This window comes from Magnolia sinica, chromosome 10 (genome assembly GCF_029962835.1).
Source record: "Magnolia sinica isolate HGM2019 chromosome 10, MsV1, whole genome shotgun sequence".
Lineage (NCBI taxonomy): Eukaryota > Viridiplantae > Streptophyta > Magnoliopsida > Magnoliales > Magnoliaceae > Magnolia > Magnolia sinica.
Window position 1 is genome coordinate 50772765 of NC_080582.1, and position 23223 is coordinate 50795987.

At 40.2% G+C, this 23223-nt stretch overlaps 1 protein-coding gene across 3 annotated transcripts in view; it reads right to left on the reverse strand.

Moving 5' to 3' along the window:
- Positions 1–23223, reverse strand: part of LOC131258378 (bifunctional purple acid phosphatase 26) — a 72506-nt gene that overhangs the window by 29940 nt on the left and 19343 nt on the right. For all 3 annotated transcript variants that reach the window (XM_058259665.1, XM_058259664.1, XM_058259666.1), the window contains exons 4-6: positions 13094–13205; positions 10487–10710; positions 3962–4100 (exon numbers count right to left, since the gene is read on the reverse strand). In XM_058259665.1, the coding sequence (XP_058115648.1) occupies positions 3962–4100; positions 10487–10710; positions 13094–13205 (475 nt within the window). The remainder of the gene's footprint in view (positions 1–3961; positions 4101–10486; positions 10711–13093; positions 13206–23223) is intronic.

Below are 23223 nucleotides of genomic sequence, written 5' to 3' on the forward strand. Positions count from 1 at the left end.
CAAGGTTTTCAATATTCGATAATATCGGTATCATACATGAGCGGTATGATATGTAGCCTGTCTTTAAAAAATTTGGTATCGGCATAAATATTGTACAACATAGCAAGATATTGTTGGTATCATGATATATTATATGTGAGCATTCACATAAAATGATTGATATTGATGGATATCGTGCAATACCTAGGGAAACTGGCGGCTGACTTTAGAAAAATCGAGAAAAAAAACCCCCAAAATTCCCCCTTTTTTTATTCCTCTCCACTGTTAAATCCTTCTATTGTGGATTTTTACCAATCCTTTTGAATCCCTTTAAACACAAATTTCTAGTCGAAATCAAGAGTGAAGCTCATTTGAGATGCATAGGGTTGTTTGATGAAATCATCATCAAATACACTAATTTAGGGATTTAGGACAAGTTGAGCCGATTTAGGGGAAATTTGAAAATGTCCCAAATTTTCTCAAATCTATTGTAATTTAATTTTTATAAAAATGAAAAAAAAAACATGTTTGTAGCTTGATCTACACATTATTGGTACTTTGGTTTTTTGTTTTGTTTTGTTTTGTTTTTATTTTGATTTTTTTTTTTTGAGGGCGGGGGCGGGGCGAATAATTTTTAATTAAAAATATTTTTTTGTAAATTCCAATTTGATTGCTGGTTAAATTCCCTTAATATTTATGGATATAATACACTGAATATGTTGCGATTATGGTGTGCTTAATGTTCTTTTGCAAGTTGAACATGTCGGGAGGAAAAGGGAGACAACTTGACGTCAGACGGTAGTATGGGACCCCTCTTCCTAATAATCATTTCGGGTCTCGGTGCATTTTTGTTTTTCTGCCACATATCGAAAAGTGGAGGGGTGACCTGCTTGAGAGAACGCTTAGTTGGAGGGCATCACAATGTTGTAGATTGCCCAAAATATCTGAAGGATGTGAGAGTACGGATAAAGGAAGTGTTGAGAAAAGAGGTGAAGATTAGAGACGATCGTGCCAGAAGGGAAATGGAGATTAGGGAGGAGTTAGGGAGGTTAGTGCAAGGTGTTGATGATGGAGTGGAGTTGCATAAGGAGGAGAATCCTGATTATAGATGCACCATAGAGGAATCTTTATGGGATGATTGGGATAGGAACCAGGAGAGGTAGTGAAGCAAAAAGGGCCACTTTTGAGGGGTTTACCCAAGGGATTGGTGGTAATCGGAGGAGTGGAGTGGGGGGTAGTAGGAGGGGAATGTCATGAGGGCCGAGCCATAGTGGTAGCATGCAAGTGCCAGGTGTACCTCCAAAGCCAACGATGTATAAAGAGGAGACAAAGCAAAAGAGACTAAAGGATATGTTCAATAAAAGGATGTGAGAAAGAGAGTGGGAAAGTTCATTGCCATTTTATTTTTTTTATCACCTTGTAGCAAATGCAACTGCGAGCCCGCGCTTCAAGAATATAATCACAGAAGTGCAGCATGGGGGTGAGAGTGCAGTGTCACCCATGCCACGTGAGACAATGAGAAAATATTTAGATGATGACGTCATCGACATGCAATGTTATGTCGATGAGTTGAGGCAATCCTAAGTGACTTATGACACCACTTTAATGTGTGATTGGTCGATTGGACGGATGAGAATGTTGGTGATAAGTTTCATGGTCTAGGGATAGGATGGTATTCTTGAAGTCCATAGATGTCAGTAATCATATTTAAGATTCAAACTATATCTATGGTTGATGCATGATGTCATGAAAAGCATTAGGAGGAAGAACCTCATATAGTTTATCATGGACAATGGAAGCGCATTTGTGAAGGCGTAGAATGAGTTAATGAAGAAGTTCCACTTGTACTGGACCCCATGCGCAGCCTATTGCATAGATCTTATGCTGGAGGCAAGAGGGTATAGGTCTTCAGTGAAGGCTGCGATTACTAATGCCCAGTTAATTACAAATTTTATATACAACCACACATGATTATTAACCAAGATTCGTGAGGTGTGTTGGGGATATATTGCGGGCTGGGGCGACGCGGACCACCACAAATTACATCACCCTGAATAGCTTCCTAAAACACACACAAGGGCTAAGAGAGCTCTTCAGCTCTAGGGAGCATGTGGACTAGAATCAAAGTGGCAAGAGACTAGCTTGGAGGATCGAGGAGCTAGTTTTGAGCAGCTCCTTCTAGGACTTCGTACGCAAGGTGGTGGGTATTCTAGAGCCCATATATAGTGCTAAAGGTAGTGGATAATGAGACATATCCATCGATGGGCTCCTTGTATGAGTTCATGCGGTTAGCTATCAACGCTAAAGCCTCCTAATGCATATAAATGGGTGCAAATAATAATTGATGACCACTGGGAAATGATTCTTGTGCATTCACTTCATCAGGATGGTAAGTAATTACATAAGTTACATTTAATTTTCCATATGCTTCAATATTTTGCTGATTATTTGCATAGCATGTATGTTTCTTTTCTTGTATTGATATATGAACATATGCACCATGTTGGATTTCAACATACTTCCTGAATCCCAAGTACCTCTATAGTTGTGGGCTCTTCGATGACAATGGCTTAAAGAAGGCGGTGCATGAGGTATATAAGTAATTCCCCAACCGTACAAGGAAAGACAACTTTGGCAATGAAGTGAACATGTTCCGCACTTAGCTCTTCTTTAAGTTCCTCAAAACCTTCATACTCATAATTAATGCTAAATGTCATCAACAAATTATTCAATTCCGCAATGCAGCTGGTATGTTTGGGTGCGAGGCCGCGCGATCGTTGAGGACAAAAATGATGTAATGCGAATTGTTGCATTAATTAGCTCTTAAACTAAAAGGTTTTTTTTCATATTTTAATACTGCATGTGAAACTAAGGAAAAAATGATCAATTTCACAGGCGAATGGTGAGACATGTATGGTAATGACTGTGAGACATTACAGTGACTCGCTATACGTGTGGTTGCACATACGGTGTCCTCCTCATAGTGTGAAAGAAATTAAAGCACCTTCTCTCTCATTACACCAACAAGTGCATTAAATTGGGTTATGAAAGGCTTCACAAACTAGTCTATTGTCATTACAACATAAAGCTACAAGAGAGGTTGCTACGTTCAGGAGCTTCATATGTACCCACCCTAGATCCATATTAGTCACAGACTGTGACAGTTATGCATTATCCATGGATGGCCATACCAATCCAGTTCGAAGAGTACTAGTGTTATGTTAGAGAGTATCTTCACTGGTATCATTCTGCTACAAGTTGGGCACAATATTGTTGGTTTGTGGAGCAACAGCACCATGCCAAACCCCGTTGAGATGGAGTCATGGAGATGATGATTTTAAGCCACCATGCAGCTCTATGTGGGCCAAAGTCAATAGCCGCGAACATCATTAACAAGTATATTTCTAGTTTTCTACTTCAACTTTTGCTTTTCAATGTATTACTTGTGTTTCCATACATGTGTTCTTACATTTACAAATGATGCAAATTGACTTTGAATATACTTACATCAGTTCAGTCAGACATTCCATAGATTAAGACCCTATACAAAGGAACCTATTATGTGCACTTGTTTTTTGTAGTGTTTTGATTTCTACGTGCGTATTGATGTTTTTTTTTTTTTAACAATTCCTAAACTTTCATTGAAAAATTCAACCAATTTCCCAATGTTTCCCCATGTTTCCCAATAACAACAATACATTACGTGATACATCTGATATTTCCTATGTGATAACCAAGATGTTTCCTTCTCCCAAGGGTGTGATACATCTATTGATAACGATACGGAAAACATTGCGTGCCGGCGCGTGCGTGCGCGCGCGCACACACACACACACACAGATTTGTGCATATTTAAGGGTTTTAAATGAAGTGCAATAGATATGTCTAACTTATGTACATGTCTCTACAGGTATGCTATACGCTGGAATGAGAGTTCATGAAAACAAAACATAATAGCAGCAAACAAGGGAAAGACAATTACCAAATGAAGAATAGCTTGATAGAACAATGATATGAGTAGATGCACGATGGATTGAATACCAAAGAGGAGAACTACTCATGGAAGCCTTATACGGTGTTGTGTATCGATGTAGATAAGATTTGAAAGGAATAACTTCCCCCTAATCGCACAAATAGAAAAGGGACACATAAGTGCATTTATAACAACATAATTTGGTAATATCATACAAACTACAGCTCTCTATGGAACAAAAGAACAAACAAAATTCCCATGATACATGAACAATATCAAAGCCAAAAGAGCATCTCATCGCTTCCAAAGAGCAGATCCTAAAGATCATGTGAACTAAAGTAACCTAAAACACAATCATATTAGTGAACACATGGACTGAAATCAGTCTTCATCATCATCCAATACGTATCCAACTAATTGGGGCTGGTGGCAGTCAATTGAAATCACTACCAAGTGATAGTAGTTCAAAATCGACAGTCTTCATTGAAAAGAACTGCACTAGATTCAGACTATCATTCCTTGCTTTTCGTATTATCGGTTTTCTAAAGTAAAGGACACTTGTGCAATAACTACCTGCAATTTTTAGCCACATGCTATTGTGCAGAAAAACTGACAAGCTGGAAATGGATATTTTGTAGCACTCATATGCAGCAAAGAAGAAAAAGATGGCCTGATGTTAGAAACTAACTCTTTCTCTAACGCTTCAAATCAAATTACATAAGAAATCTTGTAAAACAACTTTACCCTAAAATTTCAAAAGGCAAACTACGTACCCATAGAACTCGTTATAGAAGATGCAACACTTCTCCAAGTACTTAAGTTTTACAAGCTGCTCGTGGAACCAAGTTTTGGAAGGAAACAAGTCTGAATAGTGACTCAGCCCAAAATTCAGCTGAGTCAACTCAACTAATTTCAGATCTGTGATTTCTGATGTTCTCTAAATCCCCAACCCCAATGTTTTTCTTTCCGAATCGAGCTATCTGGATTATGGGTTATTTGCAATCCCCATCGCTATTTTAACCAACCCAAAACTATAGTACTATACCAGTGTTAATTAAATTGACATATCATTGACCATGAATCCTTTTCTTCCGTTCCACTCTATCAAGGGTCATAACTTCAGTTAGACCATGGGTCATCAAGTCTTTTCTTACTACTTCCACCCATGTTCTTTTGGGCCTTCCCCTTGCCCTTTTAGAGCCTTCAACTTGTACCACCTCACTCCTAATCAGTGCAGTTCTCCGTGTCCATTGCATATGAGCAAATCATCTAGGCCTACTTTCCCTCATCTTCTTGGTGCTACTAAGTTCCCTCAAATGCTTTTATTTCTGATTCTATCCTTCCTCATCTTTGCACGCAACCATCTCAAAATCCTCATTTCTCCTCCACTCAACTTATGAACAGGTTGTTCCTTAACTGCCCAACATTTTGTCTCATAAAGCATGGCTGGTCTTGCAGCTATACTATAAAATTTTCCTTTCAGTTTGGTTGATACATGATGGTCACATAAAACTCCAGAGGCAGATCTCTATTTCTTCCACCCTGCTTGAATTCTATGGGCAATATCCTTCTCAATCTCTCCACTCTCATGAATTATTGACCCAAGATATCAAAAAATGGTCTTCTTGGCCAACAATCTTAACTAATTCCTCGTCTTAAGTTTATTTTTACGATTTTTTCCATGATTGATAATCTCTCCTTGAGATCAAGGAATATTAAAGAGACTCCTTTGAAATATAAGCACCTGTGTGGTAGATGCCTAAAAATGAGTTCAACAACTCATTTTAGTTAACAGTAATTATGTACTAGAGATCTTCATCTCTAAAACATGAGATCATGTTAACGGTAATTATATATTAGAGATCAAGATCTCTAATACAAATTTAGTGCCAACTAAAATGAGATGAACTCATTTTTAGGTATCTACCAAACAGGTTCTGACTTTATATTTAGAAAATAGAGATGTATAATATGCTTGTGGGATATAAATAACAACATTGATCATCTCATATGCAAATTACCATAGTAGTTTGTATGTAACACTATATTGAAAAGAAAATGTGATCCTTCCACTAGTGTAACATATTGGAGAAAGTGGGTTGAAGTGTACCCATTGCCATACTACGTATAGGTATGGCCTGCAATCCTGGTAACCATGACTTTATCCCTCCAATTAAAGGTTACGGGCATAAGGCCTTGGGTTGATCATTCTGCTTTAGGGGAATTGATTTGCCATACCGAAGGCCTTATTTACGTAACTTTGGAACTGATTGACATTAATTATATCTACCCACAAAAAGAATGATACAACTAATTTTACTCAAATACCTACAGAACAATACAACAAGAAATCAATGGCTAAAGCTCATGCACTCCAAGCCAAAAAAAAGTCTTTTGAAGATTTTTAAAAGAAAATGAAAAACTCTTTAAAAAGGAAGGAAAGGAAAAAAGAAGACAAACAACCAAATAAAAGAAAAGAAAAAAGAAAGAGTTTGGAGCTTCATATGTCTTTGTTAGCATTTCCAGAGAGCTATTTTAACGATGTTCAGAAAGGCCTAATGCAGTCCCATGCAGGATACCATGGAATCAAGAACGAGAACCAAAGAAAGAAACCAAGACTGCAATTTGAACAACCCAAAGGGAACCACTTTAAGGAAATAGAAAAGTGGGGGGGAAAAAAAAAGAAGAAGAAGAAAAAGAAGATTAAGTAGTAATGGTTGTGGGAAGATTCCACAACCCTCTAGCCAAAACTAGGGACCACAAGAATTTCCATCTTTATTCCTCTTCCGAGAGCAATCACCAAAAAGAAACACAACATATATTTCTTAATGCCAAAGATGCTTCCACATGTCCAAGCTATGCCTTTTATAGGCTTAACAAAGAGAGAAAACCCTACTAAGGGAGGGTATTGATGCTAGCCACCAAATGGCCACACAAGCTGGTTGACCTAAGATGTGAACAATCCAACCATTCAGATTGTCTTAATTGATGATTTGGACCAAATTAACGTCCAATGATCAATTGGTTGAGATCAATGGTCAACTCGCACTGTGGGGCCCATGGGACCAATTGCGTGATCATCAATTTCATAGGTTTATTTATTTAACTAGTTAGGGTGAGTCATGATTTAGTTAATAAATTACATTTAGTATTTTTGTCCTATTTTGGTGGGCCACTTTGGGGCACAAAAAAAAATACTAATAAATAAATAATGTCTCCAAATAATGTGAAATCGGTCCTGTTTGATAGCCCATTGAGTTAGCTTTCAAACGAGTTATGGTATTGTAGTCATTTTCATAAATTAGGGCTTCCATGTTTGTTTAAAGCCCATATAAGGCTATAGTTAGAGGTGTTAAAAGGCACTATTATGATTTAGTTAAAAAAAAAAATCTTTGGTTTTGGTATTTATTTTCTTTGGAAGATTTTGAGAGGGGGCTGCTTGATCTGTATCATTCGGTTGGAGGATTGTTAGGGTTCTACCCTACAATTTTGTTTTTCTACCTTTAACCAAGTTGCATACCTTCTGGAGTTTGCATCAGGTGTTTTGTTCATTTCCTATTTATTATCAAATAAGGACAGCAAGAGACTAAAATAATCCTAGGAATATGGCCGCCCACCAAAAGTGTGGCCATGGCTAACAGGTACGAACATGAGGGATCCACATGTTCCAAATGTGTGATCAAGTGGTCCCCACTCCTGATCTCTTGCATAGCATGTGTTGATTGCCTCAAAACTAGTCCTGTAACTGAACTGAACCCCAAAGCCATAAGGCAAGACATGGTAATCACCATGACAGTTTGAAACAGGTTCCCTAATCCTTCGAACCAATTGCTTACCAATTTGTTCTTAGTCATGATTTTCATGCTTAGCAAACCCAATTAGTTGGGACAAGGCTTAGATGATGATGATGAGTCACGATTTTAGGCACGCCATGAAAGCTGCAGAAAAGAATTTGTTGAGGAAAAAAATGGATCAAATTGATCACTTGTGCAATGAAAAAAATTGAAGTGCTTCGATAAGTCTATTGTATTGGAAGGCTCAAGCCACTATCAAAACAAAGCATTGTTGGACGAGGAATTCTAAGGTGCCCCTTAATTGCATGCAACCCTATGGGAAGTAACTGGCGTTCCTAGGAACTCTAAGGCCCATTTAGTTGCTGGGGAATTCATTCCCCTATATATGTATATTTCCTGCAGACTTAGTGTTTCCTTGGGAATGTTTAAATTCTCTTTGGTTGTGAAACCTGGAAAAAGTCTAAATTTTGTTTGTTTCAAACTCTGAGTTAGGTTGATGAATGTCTGAAATTTGGTTGGTCAACATCTCCATCATATTAGCCCTACCTTCAAAATTGACCATGACTCTCAGTAATCCCTTTTGTTGGACATCCATAATTGTTGATCAATATCCAAAACATTGTGGGTCTTGATTAATCATATTAAAAATGTCCAATCATCAATCCAGACCGTCCATCATGCATCCCAGCTTTCGTTGCCCAACTCTTTCTAGAACCACTTCGATTGGATGATTCTAAGCATCTAATCAATGGCTAAGAAAATGGATGGTTTATATTGATCATAACAAAATGACCCAATCATTGATTTGGTCAATCCATGATGTGGGGTCCACCTTTGATTGCCCATCCCTCTCAAAGTTCACTTTGATAGGATGAAATAGATCCAAACACTGATAAGGATCATCCATGACATGGGTCCACCTTTAATTGGTCATCCCTCCTACGAAAACTATGATCAAATGACCCTAACCATCTAATCAGTGGTTAGGAAACGGACAATCCATATTTATTATACCGAACAAAGGTCAAATAAATGATCTGGACTGTCATGTGTAGCACAGTTTTCTAGAAATTGATCGGATGGTTGGTATAATGCAATCGAAGTATTTCTTGAGAAAGGGGATCAAAGGTTGGCACCACATGATGGATTGTCCATTTAATGCTTGGAACTTTTCTAATATAATCAATATGACCATTCCATTTTCCTACACATGAATTGGATGGGGATCATCCAAGCTAAGTCATTTGAGGGAGCTAGGCAATCAAAGTTTGGCCTCACTTGAACGATTGCCCGTATCAATGATGCAATATTTTCTAGAATAAAATTAATATGGACCATCCATTTCCATAACCACTGATTGAATGATTAGGATCATTCGATAAAAGTGACTTCTAAGAGGGATGAACATTCGAAGGTCGGCTGCACATCATGGACAGTCTGAACCAATGATAAGACACTTTCCAGTATAATCAGCATGCACCATCCATTTTCCAAGCCATTTGTAGGATGGCAAGTATCATCCAATCAAAGCAATTTTTTAGAGGATGGACAATAAAAGGTGGCCCCACACAATAGACACTCCATATCAATGATAGGACCATTCTAGTACAACCAAATATGAAGAATCCATCTTCCGAATAGTTAGATTCACCTATCACAGACTTTGCGAGGGATGGGCAGATGGGATCAAATGTGGGCCCACATGATTGAAAGTCCAAATCAATTATCAAATCAATTCTAGTATGATCAATATTGATCTTTCATTTTCCAAGACATTAATAGGATGGGGAGATCAAACAAAGCAATTTTAGAGCAGGAAAGTAATTTTTCACGAGGATGGCTACAAAAGGTACGCTCCACATGATGGATGGTTCATATCAATGATCATCATGTTTCTAGTGCAATCAATATTGGCCATCCATTTTCCTAGTGATTGATATGATGGTTAGGATCCTCCAATCGAAGTGAGTTTTGAGAGGGATGGGCAATCAAAGGTGGTGGCAACGGATGGACAGTGTAGAACAAAGGAAGAACCTTGATTTTGGGACAAGGGATGTTCACATGTTGCAGCACCTACTATACGATCCAGATCTCCCACACATGTACCATGTTGGCTTATGTGTTGGATTCATCTTTTCGTTCTTTAGATGAGTTCAAAGCAATATTGGCATCCAAATATCACAACTCAAGTTTGACAAAACTTGGGAGACATCCAAAAAACCAAAAACGAAAAACAAAAACAAAACAAAACAACAAAACTAGAGTTCTGAGAACTCTTTCCATGGAAGTAGACTTCTCATAGGAGCTCCAATTCCAAGCATCCAAACGATGTCGTCCCTCGCATTAGATGCATGGGGAAGCTTCACATCACAATTCATACATGCTACCATGGAACACGTGTGAAAGATCCAGGCCATTCATCATGTAGGCCACAAAATGAGCATACCCTGGCCCAAATATCAAACTAGTTCAATCATAAGGCAGATGAAACTTGTAGGAGAACAATGGATTGTAAGAAATACTTCCAAAGGTCCAGGGTAAACACACACGTGTCCTACCTGATGAGCAGACCGGCCCGATTTTTGTTCTAGGGCATTTGTATACTTGTGCCAAGTTAGCATGTCTATTGCAAAGTCCCACATCCATCTCACATGAGTGACTACACAACACTGCTCAGTGCTGGAATTGTCTAATCAAAGACGCGTACAAATCATTCCTAGTGCATGGGAGAAAATATTACCAGATGTGGCATGTACTCTATTTCATGATTTCCAGCTGACCAAAGCCATGGCTGATATGCTGCACTTCGCTCAATGAAGCGGCCCCATGAATCCCAACGGACACCATTCTCAAGGTTATATCTATCAGCATAAGAGAGGTCTCCAACATATAAGACAGCTTGTCCTCCACTCTGCATGTAATGCTCTAGAGTGGAAAGAGAATTATATGTTTGGCCTAAATCACCTGAAAGCAAAAAGGCCAATCTGTAAAAGAGATTTATATAATCTAACAATGTCAGAGATGCCAACAATTAGAAGCTACAGAAGTAATTTTTATATCTTTATGGGCAAAGGTTAGCAAGATGAACATGTTGGATGATGTGTCCAGTCTCACAAGGAAATTTAATGCGTATAGTGAATAATTTTCGTCAGTAATTTCAAGTCATATTAAAGCCCTCCTATTGCCTCCATGAAAATTAATGTTAAAAAAGAATAAGTTGATTAGTAATTCCAAGTGGTATTCAAGCCTTCCTTTTATCTCCATTCTCCATACCACGAAGAACTGAATTTTGTCAACAGCCCTCATCCTTCTAATTGCCATCTTTCATTGTTGTCTTGCCTTGGTCAATACAACTTAATTTCCTTTGTCATTATTAAGTAAATGTCTAATCCATGGACCTTGAAACTATTCATCATCCTAATAATAATAATTAACACACGCACGCACGCACACGCACACGCGCGCGCGCGCACACACATCCATCCATCCAGGCCATTACATGATCTACATCTACACACACACACACACACACACACACACACACCTATATATATATACATGATCCATCCATCCAGGCCATTACATGATCTACATCTACTCACATGGTCCAAATCCCACAGCCATTATGGTCCCGTGAACTGATTGCATTTGAACTCAATTCACTGTTTATTTGTGTTTTTAAATTGTGCAAATCTAACCGTTTATGTGTGTATTCGAATTGTGCAAAGCTGACCATTTAATTGTGTATTAAATGTCCAATTAGGACCGTTGATTAGTGTATTAAATCTATCACAATCGTTGATTTGTTTGTTAAATCTGTCTAATTATGACCATTAATTTGTGTGATAAATCTGTTCAATCATGACCATTAATTTGTGTGTTAAATCTGTCCAATTCTGAACATTGATTTGTGTGTCAAATCTGTCCAATTATGATCGTTGATCTGTGCATTAAATTTGTCCAATTATGGCCGTTCATTTGTGTTAAATCTATACAATCCTGACCGTTGATTTGTGTGTCAAAGCTGTCCAATAATAGCTGTTGATTGGTGTACAGAATTTGCCCAAATCTGACTGTTGGATTGTGCAAGAAAACTATTAAAATATGTCCATTGATTCATGTGTGGAAATCATGCAAATCTGTCCATTGGTTCATGTGTATAAACCATGCAAATCTGTCCACAGATTCATGTGTATAAACCATGCAAATCTGTCCATTGATTCATGTATGCGAATCATGCAAATTTGTCTGTTGGTTCATGTGTAAAAACCATACAAATCTGTCCATTGATTTGTATGCACAATCCATTCAAATCTATCCATTGATTTATGTGTACAACCGGTACAAATCCAATCATCCATCCAACTGTTCATCCCTCCATCCATCCATCTGACAGTGCTGCACACACAACCCACACATGCTTGCCCAATCTAGAAAGAGGGGGAGTGGTGTGTGTAAGTAGGAAGAGTCGACCATCAACCAAGTGTCAATTGAAAGATTCATCTGGACCATGGTAAGACAAGGTCATAAATGGCAAATAAGACATCATTCATTATGAAATGGATTTGGATCAATGTTAGTTAGGTTCTCTTATTAAGCTTTTCAAAAAACAATTATTCTTCGATCCCAAAAGACATAAAAGTGGCAGTAGTGTGTTTTGATTTTTGATTTTGGATTTTGGCTGGGAGGGTTTAAATAGTGATGCAAAGGAAAGAAGATAGTGATGCAAAGGAAAGAAGAAGAAGAGAAAACAAAATAATAATAATAATTTATAAAGTGGAGTTTTAGTGTAAAAAACAGTGAATTTTTATCAAATTGCACGATTTGTGACTCAAATCATACAAATTTGGTACCAATTTGAATCCAATTCATACAAAGTGCTAAGCTCGCAATCCAAAGGCACAGTTTGAAACTTTGAACAGTACATAGTGCTGACAATAACATCTGTATAAAGAAATAATTCAAGTTGAAGAATGAGCCAGTGAAGACTCTTTGGGAGCAAATGTGGGTAGCCTCTTCTAACATACAATCAATGACATCTTATCTGGAAAATCCCGCAATTTCATTGGATATTAGGATGCTAGACAGCAATACATAATCATATTCGGAGACGACTTGTCACTGTCAACATTTTAAGCGGTGTCTTATATGCCAATTACTATTTGTCCCATTTAAGTGCTTCGATTGCAATGGCTCTAATATGTCAGGATTCTTCTAAGAACTTTCTCATTTTATACGCCAAGCAGTGATATATATTGCACATTTTGAAGGTCAAACCAAAAATAAAATTAATTAGCAAGAGGCATATAATAAAACTTAGCTGTTGAAGAGTGTTGGTATAACTTACCAATAATGCCAAAAATGTAAGGAGCATCTGGATCAACCTTGGGAGGTGTTTGAAACCAAAATTCCCTAACAGAATCACCAGTTCCAATCTTGTAGTAGTACTTGGTATCATACTGGGAATAAGAAGAAGAAGAAGAAAACGATATCAGTTTTCTAAAATCACAGTGTGTTTTTATCCAAATGAATAAGCAATTTGTCAACACATTGAGGCCAACAATGCATCAAGAAGATAAATTTACTTGTTATATCATATATTTTACTTTCCATGATGCAAATGAAATATTTTCTTCAAAATGTATTCAATAACAATGGCATAATGCCTACCAAAAGCAAAGAAAGCACCAAGTCTTCCTCAGCAAGAGATCACGATTCAATTTGGACCCATAAAGACATAAGCACACAATGTTAAAGACAATGTTAAAACTATCAATGATCAACCTAAGCCCACAAAAAATAAGCCCAAATTCCATGGTTTAAAATTAAACAAGAAGCCAATGAAAACATTTTGGGAGCATCGTTCCATTACTAGAACAACATGGAAAGAACCATGAATTAACCTGAGCCCAAAACGAGTAGCATTTGCATCCCCCTCATCACACTGGCAAACCTCATCCTCACTGGAAAAGAAAAGATGCTTGAGCCATTCTAGTATTTAACAATGTATCCCTGCCATAGTTCGAGCCACAATCAAAATAGCCCATTTCACTATCCAAGCAAGGAGGATTTGACTTTTAAAAGGTTCCTATTAACCATGGTGAGACATCTGTCAAACCAATTTAGGAAAACTTTGTGAACCAATTCATTCAACACATGTTGGGCTCTGAAGAAGTTAGGGAACATGCCCAAGATGGAGGAGACCAATGGTCGGTTTAATAAGAGATGATCAAACCATTCCTCCGCCACCTTGCACATAAAAGAGATATTTAGGAGTTAAGAGCTGATTATTATTGATATGGTAGAGATCTTGTTTTCTTCTTTTCTTTTTTTAATTAGCAAGAGAGAACTTTGTTCATGACCATCATCCAGCATAAGGCAGCCATCCGATGAATAACCTACCCCAAAAACTAGCACAATGGGAGATGTCCCGCTCGACTTAGAAATAGACAAGAATAAAGCCTTGGAGAAAAATTTTCCAGAGTACAATTCACAGATCGTCCTATCCTCTTGCCCAGGGGTAATGATAGTCAAGTGAAGAGCTTGAGGAGATCTCTGAAATACCAATTTCCTTTAGGGGGTATTTGAGGTTGTTGAATCCATTTTGTCAATATGGAAAATGGACATGGAATGCACAAGAAACAGAAAATTGTGTATTTCATAAGGAAATCTATGTGTTTGGTTTGTAGTTTTGCATGGATTTGGGTAGAAATGTGAAGAAACCAACAGGCAAAATGGCCACTTTATTTCCTTTCAGCAATTGAAATTGATTATCATTTTTTTGGGCGACATTGATTTTCCCATTTTTTGCGGATTAGCTTGGAAATGGAAAATGGATGTCATGCCACTTTTTTCTTTTTTCCAGAAACTTCTTCAAAGTAGATTCTATAAATATCCTTCTCATTTGAAAGGCATTGCAGGAAAAATAAAAAATAAAAACACCCTTAAATTCTTTGAGAGATTATATTTCAAACAATTTCCCCCAACAAATTCATAGGAGTTAATAATACAAGCTTGCATGGACGAGACACCAAGAACAAGCAGGGGAAATAAGCAAGAGTGCTTTTACCAATCCACATGTCCTCCCAAAAGGAAATTACCATCATCCACTCTTAGTACGGTGTCAACTACAAAGAACCAGCCATCCTCTTTGTCATGCTTCCAATCTTGCAAATGTTTTCTAATCACCAATCTATGTGGGTTTTGGCTTCCTGCCACCTTCGCCATGGTTCCACTCCCAATCTGGTGTATCCATATTCTATGGTGGCACAAAGCATGAGGTGAAGCAGCTATTCGGGTGCAAGGGCAGGGAAGCATCTGTTTTAAAATGTTATCAAGTATAATGCAGCTGGTAAGCAGGAGCGCGAGTACAAAGCACAATTTGAAGCTAGAGAGGCACCTTGATATAAGGATTGTGCAACTAAGGTTGTTCCATGTGTACAAGAGATACTTGACTCCTTATTGCCTTTATTTCCTAGCCAAATATCCACTAACATTAGGAGAGAAGGCCCCAATTTCTTTCCTTGAGGTGCTCTATTCCCAAAGCTCCTTCCTCTTCAGATGTTTGAACTTCAACCTAGTTAATTATATGTGTGTGTGTGTGTGTGTGTGTGTTGATGTTGTGATCTGGACATCCTCGCTAGACCGTTGAACTCCTGCAAAACCTAACAATAATGGAGGCCCTGGTTACAACAGGGGACCCTCCAATGCCAAAGTTGGAGTGGGCAAACTAGGTCTAGTAGAACTTAGGGTTTATCTGTGTATTTGTGCATACCCTTCACCATAGATGAGGCTCTTATTTCCTTCTGATGTCGGTAACGTATATGGCAATGAATCTTCCGTTCAGTTGGGTATCGTAGAAGGGATCATCCCTCAAATCCATGGCATTACCCTCAACTTGGTTCTCAGCAAAAATCTTAGGAGACTGATCTTCCCCGTGTAAGAAGGAGATCTCCCATGGTGTAAGAAGGAGATCTCCCATGGTCGGCTTCTGAGGACATCGTAATGGACGGCCGAGGACGACCTCGAAATCGGACTGGTTGAGGTCCACAGACCAAGCTGAAGTGTCAGTCATGGTTGGTATCTAAGGTCAAGGTCATTACTCGAAGTCGAGGTCGGTATTTTCCCAAGGTCGATGTCGGTATCCGAGGTCGAGGTAGCAAGACGTCGACCAGAGCTGAGCTCACTGTTGGTGTTCGATCCTCGAGTTGTTTGTAGAAATTGTGCTCGGTTGTCAAGGTCGAGCTCTTATCTGACCTCCCTTGTGTTTTGTATTCTCTCTCATTATGGTTGTCTTGGTCAATCCATTTTAACCCATAACAGTAGCCCCCCTATTTCCGAGCGCTCTTCAGGAGCTCTGGAAGTAATTCGATGTGGACAGACGCTTGCGTGGTGCCTTGCACGGGAGAAGTCAGGAAGTTGAGAGGTCGAACCCGTCCATCATTATGGTGGGAGAGAGAGAGAGAGAGAGAGAGAGAGAGAGAGAGAGAGAGAGACGATTAGCGCGAAGATCGAGGGGGATTCAGTTATGATGGCGACGAGTTGCTTGAGGAGATGTGTTTTGAAATGACGCCTCTTCGATCCTCAGCGTATAGGGAGGAGCCGTGGTTCTCTCTCGAAAGTTGGGTCGATTGGCGAACAGGCGGTTGCCACGTGAAGGTCGATGTGAACTGTAACGTTTCTTCGGACTGCAGCATTGAATGCGAGCAATTAATGCCCACGGCTGAGGACTCTATAAAAGGGAGGGAAAAACTGAAATACTTCTCATTTGCTCCAGCTATTACTGCTGCTTCTCCAGACCATCGAACTAAACAATTTCCGATATGTCGAAAATCCTCCTTCGGTGATCTCTTTTTTCCCTTTCTTTTTGGTGCTCCGGCCTCTGCCTCCCCTTCCCTTAGTTTTCTTCATCTTTCTCGTTCTTTTCTTGGCTGGAATGTCTGATATCTTGGATAGGAACTCCGTATCCGGGGCCTTCCATGGGGACTGTACCGGAAAGCATAGATTCCAGACCAAGCACACCTTTTAAGCCACCATCCCCGATAGCACTTGGTCGAGACGAGCCAACAAGACCCGCACCATTGGAGAGGGCGGCGGCTCATTTCTCTGCGAAGCGTCCTACGGACACTGGCCCTTTTTGGTCAAGGCTGAGAAATGCCGACCTGGTTTGGATTAGGTCGGCGTACCAGATACCAGATTCTGTAATACTCCAAGCTCCTGAACTTGGTGAAATTCCAGGTGCTCCTCACGAGGGCGAGGTGGCCATATATCTGGTCACCTTGCAATGTGGCCTCCGACTTCTCATCATCGTATTGTGCGGGAGGTCACATCTCACATGAGTCTGGCCTCGAGCCAGATCATCCCCAACGCCTAAAGGGCTCTGCTGGGGACTTATATTATATGGTTCCAACTCGGGAATGCCGAGTTGACCGCCGAGGAGTTCCTATTCTTATATCGGGCGAAGGCCAACCCGAAGCACCAGGGCCTGTATTACTTCTCGACATGGGCGAACAAGAATCAGGCCCTCATAACCGGCAACCCGTCCTCCAACAACAATTGGAAGGACATGTGGTTCCGAGCATCCGGAGAGTGGGAAGCCCCAGTGGCTGATGTGGCTAGGCTGCGATCTCGGGTATCTACCAAATTCGCCAATCCAGGTCGGACATAACCGAGCTGTAGACTTTGTAAATTTCTTTATTCTTGTAATTTTGTTTGCTGACCATAGCGGTAATTTTTGCAGTTCTTCCTCAAAGTCAGCCCTTGATCTCCGACCTACTGCTTCGCCAGGTCAACCATGCGAAGCTGAAGGACAGTGCTGATAGAGCTTGGAACAAGTTGATTACGCCCTAGCTCCTACATCGATCCGGGCTCTCTCTGACCGTCATGACAGGTAGATAGTAGATAGTAGATAGTAGAATTTTCTTGGGAGTTCTCGTATTCGCATCCCATTTTTTCGTATCTGACTATGGTTTATCTTGTTTTATAGAAATGGCCGACCTTCCTCACCCCGGAAAAAGGGTCCGGCTTCCTTCTGAGACTGTGGCGGCCCATATGAAGAAAACAGTAAAGAGGAGGGCCATTGTGCCCCCGTCACAGTGGGCAAGATCCTCCACTGTTGTGGAGGGGAGGTCAGAGTGTAGCGTTGAGGGGCTTGTAGCAGAGCAGCCGGCTTTGACTGCTGCAAGTGAGGGAGCCCGGGATGCCCCTCCTTTTAAATTCCCTCCTCAGCCAGCGGCTTTGGAGGTAGTAGACTTGGAGCCTTCCCCACCTCAGGAGGAGGTTCCTCCTGCTGAGGAGCTCCATCCTCCCACAGTCTAAGTTTAGGCCGAGGAAAGTGGTACCTCGGGCTAACAAGCTGACGAGGCCAGCGGGTTGGGTCCTTTGCCCCCGAGGTATTATATGAGCCATCTTACCTCGCGGGCAGCTCGGCACATTCCGAAGGAGGAGATCACGACCCTCATTAATGCTCACCCGATGTCCCTCCTGATTGATCTGGCAGCGAATTTCTACAAGGTAAACCTCCCCTCAGTTTATTGCTTTTGTTTTCAGACCGTTGCTTTCTTCTAACAAATTGTCTTGGTCTTTATTTCTTCTTTCAGGTTGTTCCCGCTTTCCTGGTTACCCGTCAATCGTTTGGGCGAGTGGCTGCAGAGTGCGAGCAGGTGAATGAGTCGCTTCAGGCCAAGGTCACGAAGCCGAGACCCTCAAATGGGCTTTGGAGAAATCTGGGGAGGAGCAGGTAGCTCTGAAGATCTAGTCGAATGAAGCCCAACGGAAGGAAGCCTCGGCATGGGCCGAGCCGGAGGGGGTGAGGTCGCACCTTTCCTGGTCCGAAAGAGAGCAGGTTAAGGCGGAAGCCAAGGCCGCGAGGTTGGAGGCTGAGTTGGCCAAGGCGAGGACCAGTTCGGCGGCCAAGTTGGCCAAAGTTAAGGCCTCCATCCCGTCGATTCGAACAGCAGCGGTGGAGCACAAGGCCTCGAAGGAGTGGGCCGACGAGGTGGAGGTATACTATAGCCTCGGCTATGAGCGTTGCCTCGAGGATGTCAGAGGGCGATATTCTGAGCTCGACCTAGACGACTTAAGTGAAGAAGCTCCTGCAGATCCGACTCCAACCGCTGCTGAAGTCGAGCAGCCTCCTCCTTAAGCAGACTAAGCCTCACCTCTCTTTGTTCCCTATAGAAATTTTTGACTTTCGCTTTTTGTAAATTTTTTATCTGTTAATGAGAAGTCTTTTTGGTCATGACTTGTTTTGCAATATTCGAAGTAGAATAAGTAGGCCGAGCAACGTAGATATGTTGTAATCAGTGCTTTAATTGTCGACAAGAAATTGATAATATCGGCGATACTATCGGTGTCGCTGAACCAGTGATATCGAAACCCCAAATTTTCGTTTCTCTTCCAAATATCGACGAAATATCGGCGATATTTTTGATTTTATCGAAAAAATAGCTATCGTTCTCCCTATTATTGGAAAAAAAAAATTTGAAATAAATATAAAAAATATACAGAAAAAAGCTCTCTTACCTTTTTTTTCTCAAGATCTACCAGTGGAAGTGGCTTTCGGCTAGATTTAGTGGGCCAATCGTTGTTGATAGCTCCGAATTTTCCGAGATAAGAAAACCCTTAAAAAAAAATTTAAAAAAAAAAAAAAAAAAAAAAAACCTTTTGTTTTCTTCAAAGAAAGAGATTTGAAAGAGAACTTGATTTCGCCGAGATTTATGGGCATTTGGGTTCGGATTTGAAAAAGAATAAGATAAATTTTTGAGAGATTTTTTACAAAAAAAAAAATCAAAATTTCATCGTCATTGCAGATTTTCCGGAGAAGAAGAGAGAATTTCGTAAAAACAAAAGCTCTCTTGCTCTAAAGGGGCGCGGATTGGCTACTGACGGGTTGAGTAGCGAGACTGCTACTGAAGTGACATCACCAAGTTCTGTGGACCCCACCAGGATGTATGTTTTGTATCCACGTTGTCCATCCGTCTGGAGAGATAATTTTAGTGTAAGATCCAAAGAATGAGTCACATCCAAAGCTCCAGTGGACCACACCAAAAAAAAAAAAAACAATGGGTAGAGTGACGCCACCATTAAAAACTTCTAAAGGCCACAAAAGTTTTCGATCAAGCTGATACTTGTGTTTTACCTTTTTTAATGTCTTTTTAAATTTTTGAACAGGTTGGATTTCGAAAAAACATCCTGGTGGGCCGTAGGAAGGTTTTAACGGTGGGCATCAATCCTCCCGCTGTTTTCTGTGGTGTGGTCCATTAAAGCTTTGGATCTGCCTCATTCTCTAACTCATGCCTTAAAATAATATCTCCTAATGGATGGACGTTGTGGATACAACATATACACATAGTGGGGTCCACAGAACTTGGTGACATCACTTCAGTAGCGACTCTCACTACTCAACCTGTCAGTATCTAATCTGCGTCCCTCTAAAGTTTCAAGGGAATGGAATCCGTGCGACTTTGGCTTTATTAAAGATGGTGCGGCCCTCATTGTGGGGCCCACCTTGATGTATTTCTAATAAATCCATGCCATCCATACGTTTTTCTAGGTCATTTTAGGATACAAGCCCAAAAGTAAAGTAGATCTAACTCTCAAGTGGACCATATTCTAAGAAAGAGTGGTTGTTAAAACTCCACCATTAAAAACTTACTAGGGCCCACCGTAATGTTTTTCTAATGTTTATATGCCATCCAACCTATTTGTAAAGTCACGTAAACATGGATGAAGGGAAAAGTACAAATATCATGTTGATCCAAAACTTTTGTGACCCATGAAAAGGTTTTAACAGTCAATCACCACTCTTTCTTATGTGATGGTCTACCATGATTTGAATTTGCTTTAGTTTAACTCATATCCTAAAATGAACTGTAAAAATGGATAGATGGCATGGATATACAATAAATACAACAAGGTGGGCCCCACCATAAGTGTTGCACCGTTCTACAGCGGCACCTAATCCCATTGGCTCAAAGCGGTTCGGAACCTACTGCATGGGTGGGATTCCGTAGGGCCCACCTGAATGTATGCATTGCATATCCACGCCATCCATCTGTTTTTTCAGATTATTTTAGGGAATGGCCCCAAAAATGAAGGAGATACAAATCATTAGTGGACCACACCAAAAGAAATAGTGGTCACTGAACGACCATGTCAAGCTTGTTTGGGTCTCAAGGGTGGGTGGCTCGGTGCTATGTGGGGTCCATTATGATGTGATATATTTTATCAATGCCATCCATTTATTTTGCCAGATAATTTTAGGGCATGAGCCCAAAAATGTGGCAAATCCGCATCTCAAGTGGACCACACCAAAGGACCAAAGGAAGCAGTGGTGATTAAACACCCACCATTAAAAACTTCTTAAGGCCATTCTAATGTTTTTTTGCCATCCAACCTCTTGATTAGGCCACACAGACTTGGATGAAACGAAAACAGAATTATCAGCTTGATCGAAAACATTTTGTGACACCTAAGAAGTTTTTAATGGTGGGATTTAAGCGCTACGGTTTCCTTTGGTGTGGTCCACTTGAGATTTGGAACTACGTCATTTTTGGGACCATGTGCTAAAATGATATGTTGAAATGGATGAATGGGGTTGATTTCTCACATATATCATGGTGGGCCCATGAAACACTGTCCAGTAGCCACCTCGTTATTCACAACATGATAAAACACATGCCATACGATGGATACCATAAAGTACTTAGACCACCAGGACGTGATTTGGCTAGTGACATTGCCCCTGGCAAGATGGCTAGTGGTTGGTGCTATGTGGGCCTAATCATGATGTATTTATTCGATCCACGTTGTCCATCCATTTTTTCAGATCATTTTAGATCTTGATCCAAAACATCAGGCATATATAACTCTCAGGTGGACCACACCACAAGAAATAGCAGTAATTGAATGTCCACCATTCTCCCAGGGTTCAATGTAATGTTTATTTGACATCCAACCTGTTGATTAGGTTATACAAACTAGTTTGATACAAAACTTGTAGCCCTTAAGAAGTTTTTAATGGTGTGCATTCAACCAACACTGTCCTGTGATGTGGTCCACTTGAGATTTGGATCTATCTATTTTTTGGGCTTATACCATAAAATGATCTGGAAAACTGGATGGATGCGTCAATATGTCAGACAAGTGCCATATCTAAGCCATCAATCACCAAGTGTACCAATATATAGATTCTATGTCCCAAGAAAGGTGTACATTTTTAGTTAACTTTTACATGTCTCTGGCTGCATTTGTATTATATGAACTCATTTTTATTACAATTGGAGCAATTTCTTATGGCAGCGCATGCTTTTTGGGCCCCATTAAATGAAAACTTATTATTTAATGCATTTTTTGTAATTTTTTTTATTCCTAAATATGCAAATATGTGTATTTAGGCATGCCTTGAAGTTTTACTGAAATTTTCCATTATTTTCCCCATTATTCCATTTTTCTTCACATTTCCGGTTATCGGCGATATTATCAGCGATAACAATATTATATCTTTATCTTCAGTCAGCGAAACTTGTAGCGATACCGACAACTCGAACACTGGTTGTAATAGGCCGTGCATGGTAGAATTAATAGGTTGACCACATAGTAGTAGGCCGAGCACTCGATAGAAGCACTTTCTTCGCTTAAATTGAGGGGTCCTTACTATCGATCATATAGCTCGGATAATCATATTATGAAAGAAATTTCATTCCCTTAACCTGGGGAAGTTCTTTCATCAGAGGAAGTCCTTCCATTGAATCAAGAGAAATCCTCATAGTCGATTGCGTAGTTCGGATAGTAGAAATGTTTAAAAGAAATTTTCTTCCCCTGACTTGGGAAAGTTTCTTTATTGTCGAATTCATAAAAATAGTAGAGATAAAATGGTAGCAATGTCCTGAGTACCTTTTTCCCTTTAAGAAGGGAGGTCGATTTGAATGGATCATTAAGTCGACACGCTCATAGTCGTCGGATTCTTTGGCTCCCTTGGAATAGTAGATCTTCAAATGCTCGGCGTTCCATGGATGAGACAAGGGTTGTCTGTCCATATCCTCAAGTCGATGGGCTCCTAGCCGCATCGTACCCATTATCTTGTAAGGTCCCCAACTCGAAATCTTTGCACTTTAACCTAGAAATTGTAGTATCGAGCGACCCTTTACTGATGGGCCGCAATCTTCAACTGTGCTCGTCCCCTCTCTTCCTCAAGTAGGTCCTGACTTGGTGCCATAGGCTCAGCGTTTTGGTTTTCGTCGAAGGAGTCGATTCGTGCAGTAGGGAGTCCCATTTTGACTGGCACCACAGCCTCTGTGCCAAAGGCCAGGGAAAAGGGGGTCTCCCTTGTTGATGTCTGAGCAGTAGTTCGGCATGCCCAGAGGACGTATGGCAGTTCCTCAGCCTAGGCCCCTTTGGACTTCTCGAGCTTGGTCTTGAGGTTGTTCTTTATAATTTTGTTGATCGCCTCTACTTGTCCATTAGCTTGAGGATGTC